The sequence below is a fragment of the Palaemon carinicauda genome, chromosome 26 (genome assembly GCF_036898095.1).
Source record: "Palaemon carinicauda isolate YSFRI2023 chromosome 26, ASM3689809v2, whole genome shotgun sequence".
NCBI classification, from domain to species: Eukaryota; Metazoa; Arthropoda; class Malacostraca; order Decapoda; family Palaemonidae; genus Palaemon; species Palaemon carinicauda.
The window spans coordinates 101,891,756-101,910,784 of NC_090750.1; the positions used below are offsets into that span (position 1 = coordinate 101,891,756).

Below are 19,029 nucleotides of genomic sequence, written 5' to 3' on the forward strand. Positions count from 1 at the left end.
GTCCTAGGTCTAAGGGAAAAGGTAAAGTTGCTCTGATGACCAGTGGCTGAGTCATACCTTCCAGTTGCCAGCAACGTAAGAAATTTAACCAACTATTTCAAGCTTTGCCAAAATCCTACTCATACTAAAGCCCTCAAGTTTGTAAAATTAGGAAAAATACAATAGTTATTTTTTTTTGGTAATATAGTACTGTATGTGAATTTTTCTAAGTCGGAACTACTGCACTGTACCTGATTAACCTGTTTTGTAAAATAATGTTAACCAGCAATAATGTACTATGATTCCTTACTTGTTAAAACAGCTTAAAATGAAATAAATTTCTTGCACAACAGGACCTATAAAGAAAAAGAAGACTAATCATTTAGTTTATTTTACTTCCATCCACAAGCTTGACATATCTGCAAGTTAGATGATGATAATGTAAGACGATCCTAATTACAGCAGTATTGTAAACATAAGAAAAGTTAAGTGATGGGTATTGTTTCTTCAAATTGATTTTTAATAATGTAAGCTTTAGAATACAATATTGATATTTTAAAATTTACTGACTGTACTGGTGTTAACCATCACTTGAACCTTTTTGTTTTACAATGTATGATGAACTCACAGATTACGACCCACTTCCAAGGCTCTAATTCCATCTTGGTGAATTTTTCTTCTACACTGCAGTATTTAGGAATATAGGGGAGTCTTATAATCCATGATGAATATCACACAAATGCAGAAGGCAATACACACTCCATCCATCTTTTATTAGACAGCAGCAGCCACATTTAACCTGGCATTCATACAACTTCCTACCATTTTCATTACTATGTTGAACATTTACAATACTCCAAATGGAAAGAACCACCTACATATATGGTATACATAGGTATGTATATAAAGTGCAATGATGATGATTTTAGATAAGCCAAATTAATAGTTTTTTTTAGAAAGGAAATTAAAAATTTATCTTCTGAACTAGAGAAATTTTCTGAACTCTACATAATATACCATAATAAAATCAGGCACTTCCTCAAACTCTACATGGACATTATCTACCTTGTGTAGGGAACTATGCCCACATGATTAATATTTTTTGCTCACAACCTACATTTTATTTCACTGCCATATATCATATGGATTAAATAATGAACTTAACTGTCACACAATAAAAAAAACAGCACTTATAAAGGAAAATACAAAATATCACTTGTATAAAAATAACAAACATTAATACAACATTGACAAATTCCTATTTTTCCTTGACACTGATGCCAACATGATGATAGTTTTCCTTAATAAACAAGAAGTAAAATCAATCACTACCCACAAGCCCACGATAAAACAGGCTTTGGGTTATACGTCAATTTGACAAGACAAGATAGAAAAATAACAATTGAATGAGAGTATTTCATGGCTGAATAATGTCCCTTTAATGCTGAAACTTCCACTTATCCCCATTTCTCCAAACCAAAAGGTTTTCACAGCAATAATGAAGAAAACTGAGCAACTATGCGAAAAACAGGTTAAAAATTATATTTTTCATCATACTGATATATTATTATTTACAATATAATCAAATAATCAATATTGTCTATTATATATACACAGTATATAATGTATGCATCAAATATATTTAGTGTCGAAATACAGCTGCTATATCATTAACATAATCACTTACTTTTGTTCCCTTACAAAATTCCAAAATAACATAATTGTCTGTTAGAAATGAACCACACAAAGTATGCCCAAATTTTCAAATAAGCAAATTAACAGGCGCATAACATGTCTTTTTTTTCTTTTGAACCCTTCTGTTAAACATGATATAATTATTCGTACTTGATTGTGTGACTTTGTTAATTTTCTTTAATTAAATTCAATTTTCCCTTTGTCATAGTTACTAACTTTCCTGTTAAACACAACTGTTTATGTTAATACTGTACTTGATTTTGTAATTTATAAAAGGTTTCACCTTAAACTGATTCATATGAATTCCCCTACTTCTGGTTTGTATAACTAAAAATATTTTTTTTTTTTATTATTATTAAATGAAGACTACCCATAAGTACTGTAATTATCAAAATCTAGGATACAATTAGATTCGAAGTCTATAACAGATTTTTCAATGCTTTTAAAACCTAATCATTATTCAGCCATACTATACTCAGGTCCACTTATTATTACCTAACATAACCCATCACATATATCTATATACTTTAATCAATGTACAGTATTCCTGAACAAGCAATCATTCCAAAATACAACCTGACAGAATTTTTGACGAGCATTAATGTTTTACATGCAATAAAAGAAAAAACCAAAGATAATCAGCATTGAATAAATTACCGTATAACCAGGGCAGCTCAATCAATACATCCTGTACAAGGCTGACATGGCTTTGCCCAATCCGATAATGTTTGTGCATCTGTTGTGAGATTAATCTATACAATTCATAATAATTTTGCGTGACAAATGATAAAATTTTCTTAAAATGAGATTCACACCAATGTTTCACATCAGCATTTTCAGGGACAAAGAATGAATTCGTATCTGGCATTAACATTCAATAGAATTAAGGTCAGAGTACAAAAGTACTAGAGATATTTTTTCCCATTTACAGTAAAGAAATTTAAGTCATTCAGTCCCAGTTACAGCATCTGGAAAGAAATACGAGCAATGCTTGATTGTGATTCAGAAGCTGACAATAGGCACATTTACATCTTAATTGCAACACTTACATCAAAGCCGGAAGGCTATATAGAAATGTTTACTATATAGAAATGTTTACTTTAAATTCTCCTTGACAGGAACACTTCTTTTTTAGTGTTAACTATATATAATCTGCAACAATGCTCTAAACTGTGAGGGAAAATTCACTGGGCATTCCCAGGTAATGAGATTCTTCAATTACACTTTGATCGGCACAAAGGGAGCGCAGATGGTTCACTGTATCTTAAAAGAGTCTCTGTCTCAATCACAAGAACCACTGAAACACTTCTTTGGACTTTCACGCATTTAAAAAAAATTATTGGTTAATTGTATATAGTATAGCTATATTCACAATTTCAAAATATATAAGAACTGAATTGCAAAACTGTCCTTTCTGTGGCCATTTTGGCACAAGATATCTAGAAAATATTAACAAAACCTAATTTCTCAGTATATTAATTCCCCAATAAAAATAAATAAAATTGGAAAACATTCTTAATTCACATGTATACATTATTATGATTTAGAAAAGATTTTTTAAGCCTTTAACAAAGGCCGCATACATACACTACTCTAAGGGGGATATTCAAGGAAAACTTGTATCACTAGGGAACTTGGATGGTCCAGTTTCTTATGTCTCTTAGCTTAAATTTCACCGATTGATTAATACACTATATCACTGAAGTATCTTCTCTGGTAAAAGCCCACCCCCCAAAGTCTAAATGAATTTATTATTTCATATTTTAACTTAATGCAATGAAGCATCATAGCATTATTTTCTGTCAACTATCACTTCAAGGTAAACTATCCCCTTTTCCATTTTCTTTGCAAGCATCACCATGCTTAGTTGAACTATATCTTTGTCTCTAACTGCTTACCATGAGGAATCACACTACAAGATCATTCAATTAAATTCCCTTTTCTATACACAAAATTTCAATTATTAATATGCCAAATGGACAATCATAAGCAGTAAGTCTAAATTATGGGCACGGATAGGCTGCTCAGAGACAAGCAAAGTTGCCGACGGGTTTTAAACAAATGTGGCAACAGCTGATGGAGATTTGTCCTCTGCAGCTGGCTTCTTCTTACCAGTTGCACCCCCATATTGGCCAATAAATGAGCCATCTTCTGTGAACCTTCCTGTAAAAATGCAAATCAGTTATTTTCCAGGACTAGGAATCTTCTTGAAAGGAAATTTCAAGGGATTTTATCCATTAATTGACACTACAAATAAAACTACTTTCAACAATAGCTATATGAAAATACAACAGTAAATAAGTAGGATACAATTACCTTAATAGAAATTTAAGAAAAAGAATATTAATAAGCTTACATGTAACAATGCAGGTACAGTATAACATCATCAAACTAGGGTAGCAAATGCATTGGATGTTGTTTCGCCTTTCTTCCGGCCGTACTGACCAATGAAGGAACCATCTTCAGCCATACCTGCTCCTGAGAGGGCCCAATATTCAAGCCATGAGCAAATTTTATGTACACAAGCACTATGCACTCAAAAGGTGACATACTGAATTGCACTACAGAGGCATTCTACTTGCAATAATACCTAACTTTGGTTTAACACACAATGTTGCAACTTTTTAATCTTTTAAACAATTACTACTTTTTAAAATCATTAAACAAATTAATGTCTAAAAGGTAACTACATAAAGGCCATTACTCTAGTACAGTTATCACTAAATTGCAACTTTGGATTTCAAACCAAAAAAAAGTTGAATGCCAACAGAAAGTGCCCTACAACAATCAAAATTAGGATAATCTTGCATACAAGAAAAAGTAATTTTCTAGCATAGTTGGTGCACATAATAGAAAGAGATAATTACTGAAATGCACTGAGGTAGAACTCAGAATAAATAACAACATACTGTCTCAAACTATAATGCAAACTTCATATTCTCAAGTCAACACACAATATTTTCCTGGTGTTTTAACACAGCATTTTGAGTGGAAAGTAACTTCTAAGCTGTTAATAGATTAGAATTTCACTAATATAACCTAACTTTTCTCCATCAGAAATAAATTTAATTATCAAAAATATACTAGAAAGGAACCATTATAATTTATCCCGAGCTTTAAAATATCTTCCTTTCAAAGGAGCGTTGAACCCGAGTAATAAAAAAAAAAACTCCAAAAACTTGTAATATGCTGATTTTCCTTCAATAAGGGAAGAAAATATTGGAAAGGTTGCTCCTTAAAAAATTATAAAAGTGTTACTCTAGATCAGTTATCTGACAATTCAACATTTATAATAAAGATAATCAGTCCCCTAAAGATACAGTACCTATGAAAAAAAAAATTCTCCAGAAGTAAATAAACCCTCAAACCTATTAATTCAGCCTTTACCTTTAAAATATCTAAACACTCAGGATAAAATCTATTTAAGCCAGTTAGAGAATTTAAGGACCTTTAGAATAAACAAGCCTGTATATTATATGCTGAACAAAATCTATAAATATATATTCTAAAAAATCCTAGTTGTTATGTGAACTGAATTAAATAACTATGTTAAGAATGATTTGAAATATAGTACCATATTAGAACGTTATTTTTAGATCAAAATACCAAGCATTCAAGAAAGTAGCTACTTGCCATAACAATAGCACAAAAATGCATAAAACACTTCTCGGTGTATATCCAAAGTGACCAGACTCCAGTACTAGAATGCCCATATTTTTTTCTCAATAATTAGGGGCAGCACCGAGTTATCTAAAAGTCTAGGTATTTTTTCAAAATGTGACGAGACAAAAAAAATATTGCCAATAAAAATTTACAAAGTACAAGTATGAATGAAAATTAATTGTTGAATCAACAACTAGGCAATATTTACTGATGCAAGTTCCTACCGTCTGGAACAAATAACTACTGTAATGTATTCCACACTCACAATTGATTGACTGACTAGATTAATTGGAAACTATAGGGCAACTTACCTCAATGATTCTTAATAAAATAATTTAACAAAACAATCTGTTTTTAGTAAATGCCTACAAACATTAATGGGATATTTAATGTTGAAACTTAAATGTTGAAGCTTAAAAAAGAAAACTCTTAAGGGATTATGGTGCAAAAATCCCAGCAAAAGATTACTGACAAAAATTCTCTTTGCCTAAAATATCCAGTTACTTTCAATTCCTACCTCGTATTTTCAACAAAATTTCAAAACGGAGAAGAAAAAAAACATAAAACACATTGCAACAAACAAGCCATGCAAAACGCAACTGAACTATTAGTACTGTAACATAAACATTAAGAGGTTCAAATTAAAACAGAATCAACAAGCTATGGTGCGATATGCAGGACTGAGCCAGGACAGTCTTTTCTTCCTGGAAAACCCAGTGAAAATACACAGACTAGACAAAACTCAATCAAAACACACTGCACATGTTAACTAGAGGGTTGAAAGTCACTATTTAACCAAGTTATTACTAACCTGTATCACCATCGCCATACTCGGCCATAGAGTCTGTATCTGATTCAATTGGGTTTTTAACATCACTCCCCAAGCTATCACGCTTTGCACCATCAAGACTGAAAAGTACACAATTGAGAAATATATCACAATGAAAAAAATTACATAAAATAAAACAAAGTAAAAGAAAAAACAGGATAGACAGAAGGATAGTTCAACATTATAATGATTTATTACAATTACATTAAAAAATACTAGGACATGGCAAAGGAGCAACCCCAACAACAATATTATGATGAAATGATTAAATGTGGTAAGGATAGTTCTGACAAAATGCAAATCTTACAAATTCTAATCCACTACATAGTCAAAAGTTCAGATCCATACATATTTACATTGTGTTTCCTAAACTGCTTTAGCACTTTTGTAGTGTTTGATTAATCTTAAATTTTTTAATAAATTTAATACATAATTTCTTATTTAATGCATTTCTGGTACTCTTATTACTTAATACATATATAGTACATGATTAATCTCTACACTATATATTAGAGGACAAAACAACCAAAAGGACTTCATTCATTAGATACTTATGCTAGTCTTGGTAGATAAAAACAAGAGATAAACCCAACTAAGATTACTGCACTGAGCAAGTTGAAAAAAAAATTATGATTTAAAAATTGAGACATACTTACGGCTGAGCAAACTCTGGGAATCCCTGTTCCTCATTGAAATCTGTACGGCCATGTGCAGCCTCCCGTTCATGGACAGCATACTTGCCACCTCGGTTGCGCTTGACAATACACACAATGATGAGGATCAGCAACAAGAATGCAATAGCAAGCATCATTCCAATAAACCATCCTCGAGTGGCAATGCTGTTGGTTGGTCCCTTGTAGATGGCAGACTGAAAGATAAACAAATATAAATACAGTACTGGATATTCCCATATTCTGAAGAAAAAGAGGCATAAGATATGAGGCTAAGCTTTTACATGTTAGAAATTGTAAATACCTGAAACCAGCTATTAAATACAATAATGCACTTTAACCTGTTAAGCGTCACCAACGTAATAATACGTTCACCATGATCTACTCGCTAACGCCTTCAACAGGATATTATTTTCATGACTTTAACAAAGTGTTTCAAGTCGTCAGTCCCGTAATAATACATTTACTCCTATAGTAATTATAGGAACACCACTTGGCAATACTCAGCATATGTAAGCTGTAAATGGAAACTTATATGGTGTCTGTCAACTTTTTTCTCGGTCGCTTGACATAAGACAACTGGTACCTTCTGGTATAAAAATTTATTAACTTTCAAAACTATCATCAGTGAAATGACCGCTAACTGCGGAAAAAGTATGATGGTAGGATAGCAGCGAGGTGGTCTGGAGGGGACTCTTTAACAGGTTAACACAAAAAGGAAAACCTGACTATATGCTGTGTTATTACTATCACTATCATTGTGTAGTTTAATTCCAATTCTCAGTAGTGTATTTCAGATGTTTTATATCATAAAATTTTTTAAAATGCTTTTACATATTGCATGCTATTTCAGCAAACATGATTTCATCCTCAAACTGAAAATAAGCAGATTTTAATTACTGATCTAGATTCTGAAAGTTAAGATTCAATACTGTAGCTTGCCCTATATAACATATGCAGCTTTTACAGTGATGACGAAACTCTATCTTGGATGGAGTAAGTAATGCCAATGAGAAACCAGCCAGCTTCCAAATTATATATTACTCAACCTGTGCGCTAACTAGTTATTTGACATTTTTCTCTTTAGGTCTTACTTCAGAAATTTACTCACTGGCAGAAAATGGGATTATGGGTTTTATACGTAACACTTACAAATATCTCTGTAGATTATATTTAATAATCTTGATTAACCACCTTACCATACATAGTTCTACTCTGAAAACAGGAACATTTTGTTGTAGAGAAAATTTGTTCAATGATACAGCAGTAAAATTTACACTAGATGGAAATTTTGAGACATGGTTTCAATGGAAAATAGTGAACCTTAGCATCTTGCATGTTCTATTAGTTGACTATGGCTCTGGAAGCCCCAATCATTGTGATGGGACATTATATCTTGGTTTTCAGAAATTTTCATTATTTCAGCTTCATGTCCTTGGGAGATTAACATGAGAGGTTAAAGTATATTTTCCAGTGCCTGGTCTTATATCCAAGTAATCAGAATTGTATTTAATAACATTGCATCCTCTTTTATGTATAAGGCATCTTGATTTTATTTATCTTCCTTTACTTCTATGTGCAGAAGGAATGGATGTATGAGAATTTTTGCAAAAAGATAAATACAGATCTATTTTAAATGGTAAATGTTACAAAGTATGAAATTTAAGAAAAGGGGATTACAGTTTTTCGATTTAATATATTTTTTTTTACCGTTTCACTGGTTAGCCAGAGAGCTGTGAAACAATATAAGTCATTACATTGTTACAAAATTTACACTTTATTGCATTGCTGAAACACTAAATATACTTACACCAACTGATGAATGTGTGTCAATTTCTTCAATATCAGATTCTGTAGAAAACTCTCCATCCACAGCAACTACACACACTTGATAAGCTTGGTTTTCTTCTAAGCCTTCTAAAACTGTGAAATCTTGATACAACTCTGGCTTGGTCTCCTGGAACATGCTTTCCCCAAACAACCTAATGAACATGAACAAAAAGAATAATAAAACTCTGGACAGTGAGATAATTTCACACACACAAAAAAAAATCCAAGTGAATGTAAAAAGAGTGACACATCCAAAGTAAAAACTCACTTGTATTTGACATAGAAGTGTGATCCTGGGTTGGTTTCAGTGTTGGGAATCCATGTAATCTTGATTGCTGGTATTCCAGTTTTGGTGCTGATATGTTGCCATATGAAAGATGGCTTACCAGGAGGATCAGCTCCAGGAGCACGAGTTGTACGTTCAATATAGTATGGAAAACCTTGTCCCATCTGTAAAACATCATAATTGTACACTAACATGAAATAAAATAAATTAAACTAATCTATCCTATGGTTATAACCTAAAACACAACAATTTACTTAACAGATACCCAATAAATATGGGTAAAATCAGAAATCAATTCTATGCCAAAACTGTGCAAGAAGCAAGATCAGTACTAACCTCAGTTGCAGCACGAATGGTAATTCTGTACTTTGTTGCTGGTTTCAAGGAAGCCAACTTAGCCCTAGTCACTAATTGATCCCTGATTGGTGGATCACGTTCTGATGTAATCCCAGTGTTTGTTCCATCAACTTCTTGATAGTAAATATGATACCCGGTAACGATACCATTAGGTTGCTTTGGTTTCTTCCAAATCAAGAAGAAAGCCGATGATCCCATTGGGATGGCATCGAGTGAGTCTACAGGGCCAGGTTCTAAGAGAAAAAGGAATTGATTATCAATAAAATTAGTTGATACATTCAGTTCATATTTTAAGAACTCAGTAAATTAATATCAATTCAACTTAAGTATTATTAATTTGTAATTCTGTAGCTATGGGACATGAGACTAATGCAGTTAAACCAAAAAGGTTAGAGAACAAATTTTGAGGAGCCAAAAGTTCCCCAGTGCATACGTGTTTATCAAAAAAAAAAAAAAAAATTATTTTGAACTGCCAGTTGATATGTAAGGTACATACTTATCTAAAAAATTACCATGAATCACTTTACTATTAATAAATTTCATCAAGAAGCACTGAAATATACTACATAACTACACACTAAAATTGTGATAATAAAAAGGTAAGGGGGAATAAAACAAAAATCATTGCTCTATTTTTTCACTTGCCGCAAAGAATTTTGTATACTGTAATAAAGTTTTTGCATGAGAAGTTTTTATTGCTTCTCAAATTTATAAACAAATACAAAAACCTATTAGCAAGGTAAATCAAACTATAACTTTTTCATCTGTAGCCGAGATATAAATCCACAACTTTTGCACAGCTGTGAGACCATTCAGCATCAGCACGCAGGTGCAGCTATGGTAAAACTTTAAGAATTACACAATGAGATAAAAGTTGTAAGATGTTGGACAGCAAATTGTAAGAACAGAAGCAAAAACGGGTAAAGTAGAAGAATATAAAACGAGTGCAGCTAAGACCCAAAAGGAACACTGCCAAGATCGTAAGGTAATGCCTAAAGTACACCACGTGAGGTGCACTAACAGCAATACCCTCTTATGGGTATTCAAATGCTTGCGTGACAGTTGGCTCAATTGAGGAAGTCTCGTGCAGACGAAGTTGTCCATTGACCAACAAGGTTTCCTTTGTTCACTTAAGTAGCTCAATGGCTTCTGTAGCAGACACTAGAGAAATAAGTCCATCATTGACACAGATGCAATTAATAAACCTATGCACAAAATGTATCTTAGCACTGCAAGGCAGAGCTCTAATAAAAAAAAGAGGTAAAGAATTTTAAGTTGAGAAACAAATTACAAACTATTTCATTATACACTATACAATTCTAACAAAGTACTTACGTCCTTCAGGAGTCACGAAACTCAGCGACTCACTTGGGGGTCCATCATAAGCACCATTGAATACCAACACTCTAACATAGTTCTTTGTGAAGGGAACAAAAGAAGTGACTAAAGCCCTTGGTTCATCATTGTTTTCTACAATGATATCACGTGCCTTTTCTTCACTTTCGGATTCCGTCCAAGTTTGAATCTGCAAATTAATATATATGTTAGACAAGGAAATTTTTTTTTGAGCACTTTTCCTAATGATAACCATCAATGACAAGAACTACAACACTTTTCATTAACCTTCAACCTTTTGCTTCACAGCAAACCCATCACAGCACTTAGATTTGTCACATTTTTTACATCCAATATGATTCCAAAATAACTAAAGTCCCTTCAAAAGAAATTGGAGTGAAAATATCTAGAACAAAGGTTAAGCCCGAGGACTAGTAACATTAATGAACACTGTAGGTGGAAGTTAACCATTAATACTGAATATCCAAAGGGAGATCATATGGTTTCAGGCAGTATTAATCATTCTTCTGGTGTCTGACAGAACTAGATACAGGCTGCCAGTGATTTGTTTTGTTACTCATTTCTATCTACGTTCTTGTTTCTGGTTTTTATCCCTAATGTTATTGTACTTTTTCCTTACAATGCGCAGTGAATTACAACTTTCCCCCAGTTCCAGCATAAAGCTTACTTAAATACCTATTGAAAAGCAAAGGATTATAGATTACGGACCCATTTCCTCCAGTATACTGAACTAAAGTACAATAATTTGTTGTCATTGTTAAGTAGAGTAATGCCTGCCTTCAGTTTTCTGCAAATAATAACTATCTTTGGATTCAAGTTTAGGATATAGGAGTCATATTCTTAAGTATATTTGCTTATCTATAAGGTACTCAAGATTAATAAACCAGTTTTCATGTTAGTAATTTAACATTCATGTAACTTGTTCATAATATTATATTAATTAATGCTATAAATCACAGGAAATTTTTCTATTAAAACACCTACAACTCAAGAGCAGACCCATATCAGTCACATGACAACAACTGTGACAAGAGCGCCAAACTTGACCATGTTTGTGGATATAGTAACAAGGTTGCTTCAATACTGGTAATCAACTCTCAGACTGCATTACCTGACACACCTATGATTTTGAAGGAAACCCAAGTGCAAATGCCAAGAGCTTCAACAGCAGCCATATCATAACAATGATGAGAGTGACACCACGATATCTCACTACATATATGCAGTACTGTACAGTACTCCCAGCTGGTTACCATTTTTTAAAGGGAATGAAGCATCCAAAACTATTTCAGTTGCAAAAAAAAGGGCTAATTATAAGCAATGGGTTAATTATATTAGTAACAACAAATTAACTACTCGTTTTAAAACCTTTGAAGGCTATTTGTAGTACAGCATATAAGTATAAAGTATATATAAATATATATATATATATATATATATATATATACATATACATATACATATACATATACATATACAGTATATATATATATATATATATATATATATATATATATATATATATATATATATATATATATATATATATATATATATATACAGTATATATATATATATATATATATATATATATATATATATATATATTGTACATCATTTATTTATTATAAAATAAGACTTTGCATTTATGAAAAAAAAAAAAAAAACTGTGAATAAAAGACAATACTTTAATCTTGTGAATAGAATACAGTACTGTACTTAAATACAAGCTTCAAACTATCATCCTTGAATAATGTTTGAAATTGGGCGTCTTTCAAAATAAGATAAATAAGGACTAACCTTGTAACCTTTAAAATGTCCTCGAACAGAATCTGGAGATACTGGATTCCAAGACAAGAGAGCAGTAGTTGCGTCTCTCAGCTCCACTAACGTCAAATTAGTTGGTGCTTCGTTTGGTACTGTAGAAGAAAAATAATGTGATAAATAAACTGAAGAAAATCCAAACTCTTACTGAAATATTACTCACACTGAGAAATCTTGGAGCAGTACTATTTAGCTGTGTACTGTATATGAATGACAACAATAAAAGGGTCTTTCTTGTAGTATATCTTACTCTCACGTACAGTACTTTGACAAAACTCCATCACATGCTTTTCTATCTGACTGTGTTATGACTAAAAGTATCTTGTATATACTTTGCAACAATCCTATACACCTTTTGTTATTCTCTTCATTGCAACATGTAGGTGTAGTACTATTCTTTACTTAACCTAAACCCATTCAACTACACAAAGTAATGTGAGCTAAGCTTTTTGCTACATACCATCTTCTCCGGACCATCCTTCGTACTCAGGAGCTGCAACATGAGCTTGTCCCTTGTCATTGTGGGCTTCCACTTTAATGCGGTATTGCTTGAATGTAGGTTGGTTGGGGACAATAAAATGATCTTGCTCCCAATTAGTCACTTCATAGGTCTGATACTGCGAATTCTCTATATCTGCACGTTTATAATAAACTCGATACTTGAAACCAGGACCATTATGATCAATTTCTGGCATGGGCTGAAACATAAAATTAATATAAATAGTTTTCATTATTTTATATAATCGATGTAATTCCAACGAGCCAATCATTAAAAAAAAAAACAATTGCCAAATTGAATGCATGTACAGTATGTATTATGGGTACGTATATACAACAAATGAGGGGCCACGAAGTAAAAAAGTATCAGTAAAGTGTTGGCAATTATAGCCATAAAAATTAGTCAATAGCATAGAGGAAATATGTGAGGTGTAAAATCATAGAAGGGATATACAGACCGAAGCATGGTGGAGGGATGAATATGTATGAAGGAAAACTGAAGACCATGAAAATAAAAAGTCTTCATCCTTGGGCAGAATACAAGCAGTCAAGAATAAAAACAAAAAAAGAACAGGCAAAGAAGAGAGTATAGATGTACATAAGGAGAAGAGGAGGCTGACTAAAAGCCAGGTGACAAGGGTAAAGAGAAGCAGTTGGGAAGAACTGAACAAGAATCTAAACACAAAGGAGAAATCACACAGTATAGCAAAGATGTTTAGTGAAGATGGAAAAGTGTAAATAATTTAATGATTATCAAAAGATGAAAATTATGAAATTAAATTTTAAAAGAAATAGAAGCCTGATAATTAGAGCAGTAATTTTACAAACTTTTAAATCAGTAAAATTAATAAGAACTTGAAGGTGTTGCCAGTTCAGTAACAAGTAGAGATTACTGTATATTAAGTGGAGGATCTTTGAAGTTAGTAATGCCAAGGATTACTATTTTTGAAGGCTGAAATGTGTTGTCAAAGACAGGAAAGTGTAGACGAGTAAAACTGAAAAGTCCCATTAGTAAAGAGCAATGACTCATGAGTACATAAGCCCAGTGAAAAATAGAAAAGGTTTTGAAAATGAAGGACTGCAATAACTTGAGATTCATGGATACATTACTATGATAAATCTAATTACAAATAAGCAAACTGGGGAGAAGTGTGGTACCCTATAGTTGGAACAACACAGATCTAAAATACTGAGATGGACTGGACATGTGAAAGGAGGGGATAAGGAGGAATCATTCAAAGATGAAATAAATATACAGTACTGTAGAAGTACCAGGATGAACACTGCTCTGAATAGAGGAAAGTGGAAGGTTCTTAATTAATGTCTAATCCCATAATAAGAAAATCTGATATACATATAATTTGATCTTGCCTTCACTTTAAATGCATAAAATACCAAACTGGCTCTTATAACTTACCGACCACTTGATAACCAAGTTCTGAGGAGTTGAACCTTTGCCCTCTACACCATCTGGATTTTTGTAAGGGACATCTTGAGGAGTTGTACACATTCCTGAATGATGTGAAGGTAAGGATGGCCCTATTTTGTTTCGAGCAATGACTCTAAAAGTGTAATTAGCCCAGGGACTCAAATTTATCTGAAATTAGGTCATAAAATCACAATTACATTATGCAATAACAAACAGAGTATAGAAAACATCTACATTACATGTCAGCAATAAAACCAGCACTGTCATATCTATGAGATTTGAAACACATCACGGTAGAGTTGGTAACTTACATTGAATTGTGTACTAGTAGCAGGAACAGAATCAAATGCATTTTCCCAGGTATCAGGTGTAAAACTAGTGTTAAACTGGATAATGTAGCCCAAAATTGGAGCTCTATTATCACCCATGGGCTGCCACTCAACACTGGCATCTCGGTCATTACAAGCAACTGGAAGTAGTACTGGCGGGTTGGGGACATCTATAAAAAAAGAAAAATTGCAAAAGAAATGTAAGTATCCTTCTCTTAAAGTACTACGCAATACCCATAATCGTTAATATATATTAAAGAAATAAAAAACTAACACTTACATTATCAAAAAGTTTTATGTACAGTACTCTCTAATTTTTCAATAGAGTATTTAGCTTTTAGGTTAAGAAATTAACTCCCTTCAAAGTACAACATTTCCCAATTATTTCCATAATTTCATGTTACACATAAACAGGAGTCACAGACTTTGGCACTTCTATACGAAATAGGATAATTAAAAAATCCCTGAGCTTAATTTTCAAGAAAATTACATTTGGGGTTACTACCATGATCATACAACCTTAAACTATTCCATTCATGGTAACGTGATGATGATTATTATTATTATTATCATTAGGTAATAATAAAATAGCAGTACCAGCCGAACTCGGTTGAGTCCCTTGTCAGGCTGCGAGGAACGTAGAGAGGAGACGTCCCCTTTTTTGTTTCATTTGTTTGAAGTCGGCTACCCCCCCAAAATTGGGGGAAGTGCCTTGGTATATATATGTATATATGTATATATGTATGTATTATTATTAGGCAGTTTAAACAGAACACCGAGTCATAAGACATAACTCTCTCTGAGATGGCAAAAAGGGCTTGTCTTTAATAATAAAATATAAATTACAGTTTTTTTAAAAATCTCATACAGTGATACCTCGGTAGTCGAACGACTCTATACTCGAACAATTCGGAGTTCGACCAAAATTTTCGAGAAATTTTTGCTGCGGTGCTCGACCAAAAATTCGGTACTCGACCAGCCGAACACGTGACGACCGCATGGGCTTTGTGATGATCGCGCCATCTCGGCCACTCTCGCTTGTTCGGGAAGCATCAGTTCTCTCGAGAGCGTCACTCAGACAACGCGCGATCAGCATTCGTTGTGATTTAGTGATTTTCAGTGCTTTTAATTGCTTTTTTAGCTTTCATAATGAGTCCCAAGAAAGTAATGAGTGTTAAGGGGAAGGAGAAGAGGAAAACAGTGCGAACAACGATCGAGTTGAAGAAGGAAATTATAGCGAAATATGAGAATGGTGTACGAGTGTCCGATTTAGCGGTAGAATACGGAATGGCGAAGTCGACCATTTCTACGTTTTTAAAGCATAAAGAAATGATTAAGAAGGCGAATGTTGCAACGGGAGTTACGGCGGTAACTAAGCAAAGGCCACAAGTGATTGAGGAGATGGAAAAGTTGCTTTTAATATTTATTAAAGAAAAACAGTTGGCCGGGGAAAGTGTTAGTGAAGCGTTCATTTGTGAAAAAGCGTTGCATATCTATGAAGAATTAGTGAAGAAAAGTCCGAGTACCAGTGAAAGTGATTCATTTACATTTAAAGCGAGCAGGGGTTGGTTTGAAAAGTTTCGTAATAGAACAGGTATTCATCGTGTTACTAGGCATGGGGAGGCAGCTAGTTCGGATCAAATTGCAGCCGATAAATACGTGGGGGAATTCGATCGGTACATAAATGAACAAAATTTGATCGCACAACAAGTCTTTAATTGTGATGAGACTGGGTTATTTTGGAAGAAAATGCCAGCCAATACGTACATTACCAAGGACGAGACGAAGATGCCAGGTCACAAGCCAATGAAAGATAGGCTAACATTGTTGCTGTGTGCAAATGCAAGTGGCGATTGCAAGATCAAACCCTTGTTAGTGTACCACTCGGACAACCCCCGGGTGTTCAAACGAAATAATATTTGTAAAAGTGCACTACCAGTTATGTGGCGCTCGAACACTAAATCTTGGGTCACAAGACAATTCTTTACTGAGTGGATAAACGAAGTGTTTGCCCCCCAGGTTAAGGCTTACCTCATTGAAAAGAGCTTGCCAATGAAATGTCTTCTGGTTATGGACAATGCTCCTGCACATCCTCCAGGTCTCGAGGATGACTTGAAAGAAGAATACAGCTTTATCAAAATCAAATTCTTGCCCCCCAATACTACTCCCATACTCCAGCCCATGGACCAACAGGTCATTTCAAACTTCAAAAAACTCTATACCAAGGCCCTTTTCAGAAAGTGTTTTGAAGTGACCAGTGACACGAAGTTGACCCTAAAGGAATTCTGGAAGGAACACTTCAGCATCCTCAACTCTGTTAACATGATTGACCAAGCTTGGCGAGGTGTGACCTATAGGACATTGAACTCTGCCTGGCGTAAGCTGTGGCCATCATGTGTCACAGAGAGGGAGTTTGAAGGTTTCCAACCAGAGGCGGGTCCAAGCACTGCTACCCCTGTAATTTCTGATGACACTGATGTCGTTGAGGAAATTGTTGTCATGGGCAGGAGTTTGGGGCTTGAGGTCGACAAGGATGATATTGATGAGCTTGTAGAAAGCCATTCTACCGAGTTGACTGTGGAGGAATTGTTGCACCTGCAACAACAACAGCAGCAGGATCTGATTGTGGAGCAGGAATCTTCAGAAGAGGATGAGGTAAGGGAGGATGTTCCAAGTTCTCTCATCAATGAAATTTGTTCCAAGTGGGCAGATGTGCAGGCTTTTGCTGAAAAATACCACCCAGAAATTGCAGTAGCAAACCGGGCAGTGCATATGTTTAATGATAGTGTCATGTATCATTTTCGAAGAATACTGCAGAGGAGGAAGAAACAATTAACAATAGACCAGTTTTTCACAAAAGAAAAGAAAGCTGCTACATCAAAGCCTGTTTCTCCTCCAAAGAAGAGACAAAGAAGAGAAGAAACCCCTGAAATAGATCTGCCCACCCTTTCATTGGAGAGAGAAACAACTCCTGAAGGAGAACTACCCCGCCACATCATGGAAGGGGACTCTCCTTCCAAGCAGTAACCTCCCCCTTCCATCCTCTCCACATCCATCCCTGTATGCCATCGAACCGCTGCTCAAAGGTATGTTCACTACAGTACAGAAAATGGTTTAAAATTGTTTTATTTTAGTACAGTAAATGGTTTAAAATTGTTTTATAGGATTTTCTGACCAATTTCATACACATTTAGATAATTATTGTTGTTTAGGTACACGTTTTATTAATATTTTGGGCCTGTTCGAGTGCTTGGGAACGGAATAGAATATATACCATTACTTCTTATGGGGAAAAAAAATTCGGTACTCGAACAAATCGGAGGTCAAACACGGATCTCGAACGGATTATGGTCGAGTACCGAGGTATCACTGTACTTGGCTTTGCCCCAATATTTCTGAAAATATTTACATTTTCCCAACTTTGATCTCCAAACATGACATTCACGTTCTTGTTAACCCACATTCTCTGCATTTAGGAATTGGGTCATGAAGGTTATTCATTAAATATCTATGGGTCAAAAGGGTATGACAAATTCAAAGATGCAATAAAATTACTTCATGTCTCTCGTTTGTTTTATAAATGCCATGATCCAATGATAAGTTTAATTAGTTTTGAGTTATTGTTATAAGATTCATTACTACATCAAATATGCCATTGATGAGTCTTGCAAGAAAGACTGGTTGCTTTTGATTTGGTCACAGTTGTAAATTACTGTCCACTGCACTCTAAAAATAAAGCACCACAGAGAAAGGCCCATCAGTATAATATCTGTATTGTCATATTGTAATTAAGATTTTGTCAATTTAAGGATGAAGATTCAACAAGAATATTTGAAGTCAGATAGCAAAACAGATCTAGTAATAATGCCATACAGGAAATTACGGAAGTTTCCTACCATGTAGGAAATGCATAAATGGCTTGGACATATCTTTCACACCACCTTAGGGAGAATAGTATGTAATTGTTTCAACTGGTCTCCCTCTGTGCATCATAAGTCAGAGGACCCAGACCTACTTGGGTGATATCTATGAAACAGGAGCCTGGAGAAATGAGATTTGTGAAAATGAGAAAATGAAAAACTATGAGTGGCAGATTTTCAGAGGCCTTTTACAATCACAGGGCATTGGAGGAAAAGATGACGACAACAGGAAAGGGTAAATAACTTGTTACTTCTTTCTTTTTTAAGAAAAAATATCAGAGAAAGCCAGCATTTTCTTAGTTACTATCAATATCAACAAAATAGTCAAAGAATCAATAAGGATTACAAATCATAAATAATAGC

General features: G+C 33.9%; 1 protein-coding gene across 2 annotated transcripts in view; it reads right to left on the reverse strand.

The window, feature by feature from the left end:
* Positions 1–354: 354 nt before the first annotated feature.
* The window catches only part of LOC137619730 (neuroglian-like), a 142,651-nt gene continuing 123,976 nt past the window's right edge, over positions 355–19,029 (reverse strand). Inside the window, exons 11-22 of one of the 2 annotated variants that reach the window (XM_068350032.1) lie at positions 14,729–14,916; positions 14,406–14,585; positions 12,951–13,188; positions 12,467–12,585; positions 10,646–10,835; positions 9,290–9,543; positions 8,936–9,117; positions 8,648–8,819; positions 6,823–7,034; positions 6,149–6,246; positions 4,031–4,152; positions 355–3,837 (exon numbers count right to left, since the gene is read on the reverse strand). In XM_068350032.1, coding sequence (XP_068206133.1) covers positions 4,061–4,152; positions 6,149–6,246; positions 6,823–7,034; positions 8,648–8,819; positions 8,936–9,117; positions 9,290–9,543; positions 10,646–10,835; positions 12,467–12,585; positions 12,951–13,188; positions 14,406–14,585; positions 14,729–14,916 — 1,925 coding nt within the window. In that variant the 3' untranslated portion in view covers positions 355–3,837; positions 4,031–4,060. The remainder of the gene's footprint in view (positions 3,838–4,030; positions 4,153–6,148; positions 6,247–6,822; positions 7,035–8,647; positions 8,820–8,935; positions 9,118–9,289; positions 9,544–10,645; positions 10,836–12,466; positions 12,586–12,950; positions 13,189–14,405; positions 14,586–14,728; positions 14,917–19,029) is intronic. The other variant, XM_068350031.1, reaches the window with a different exon arrangement.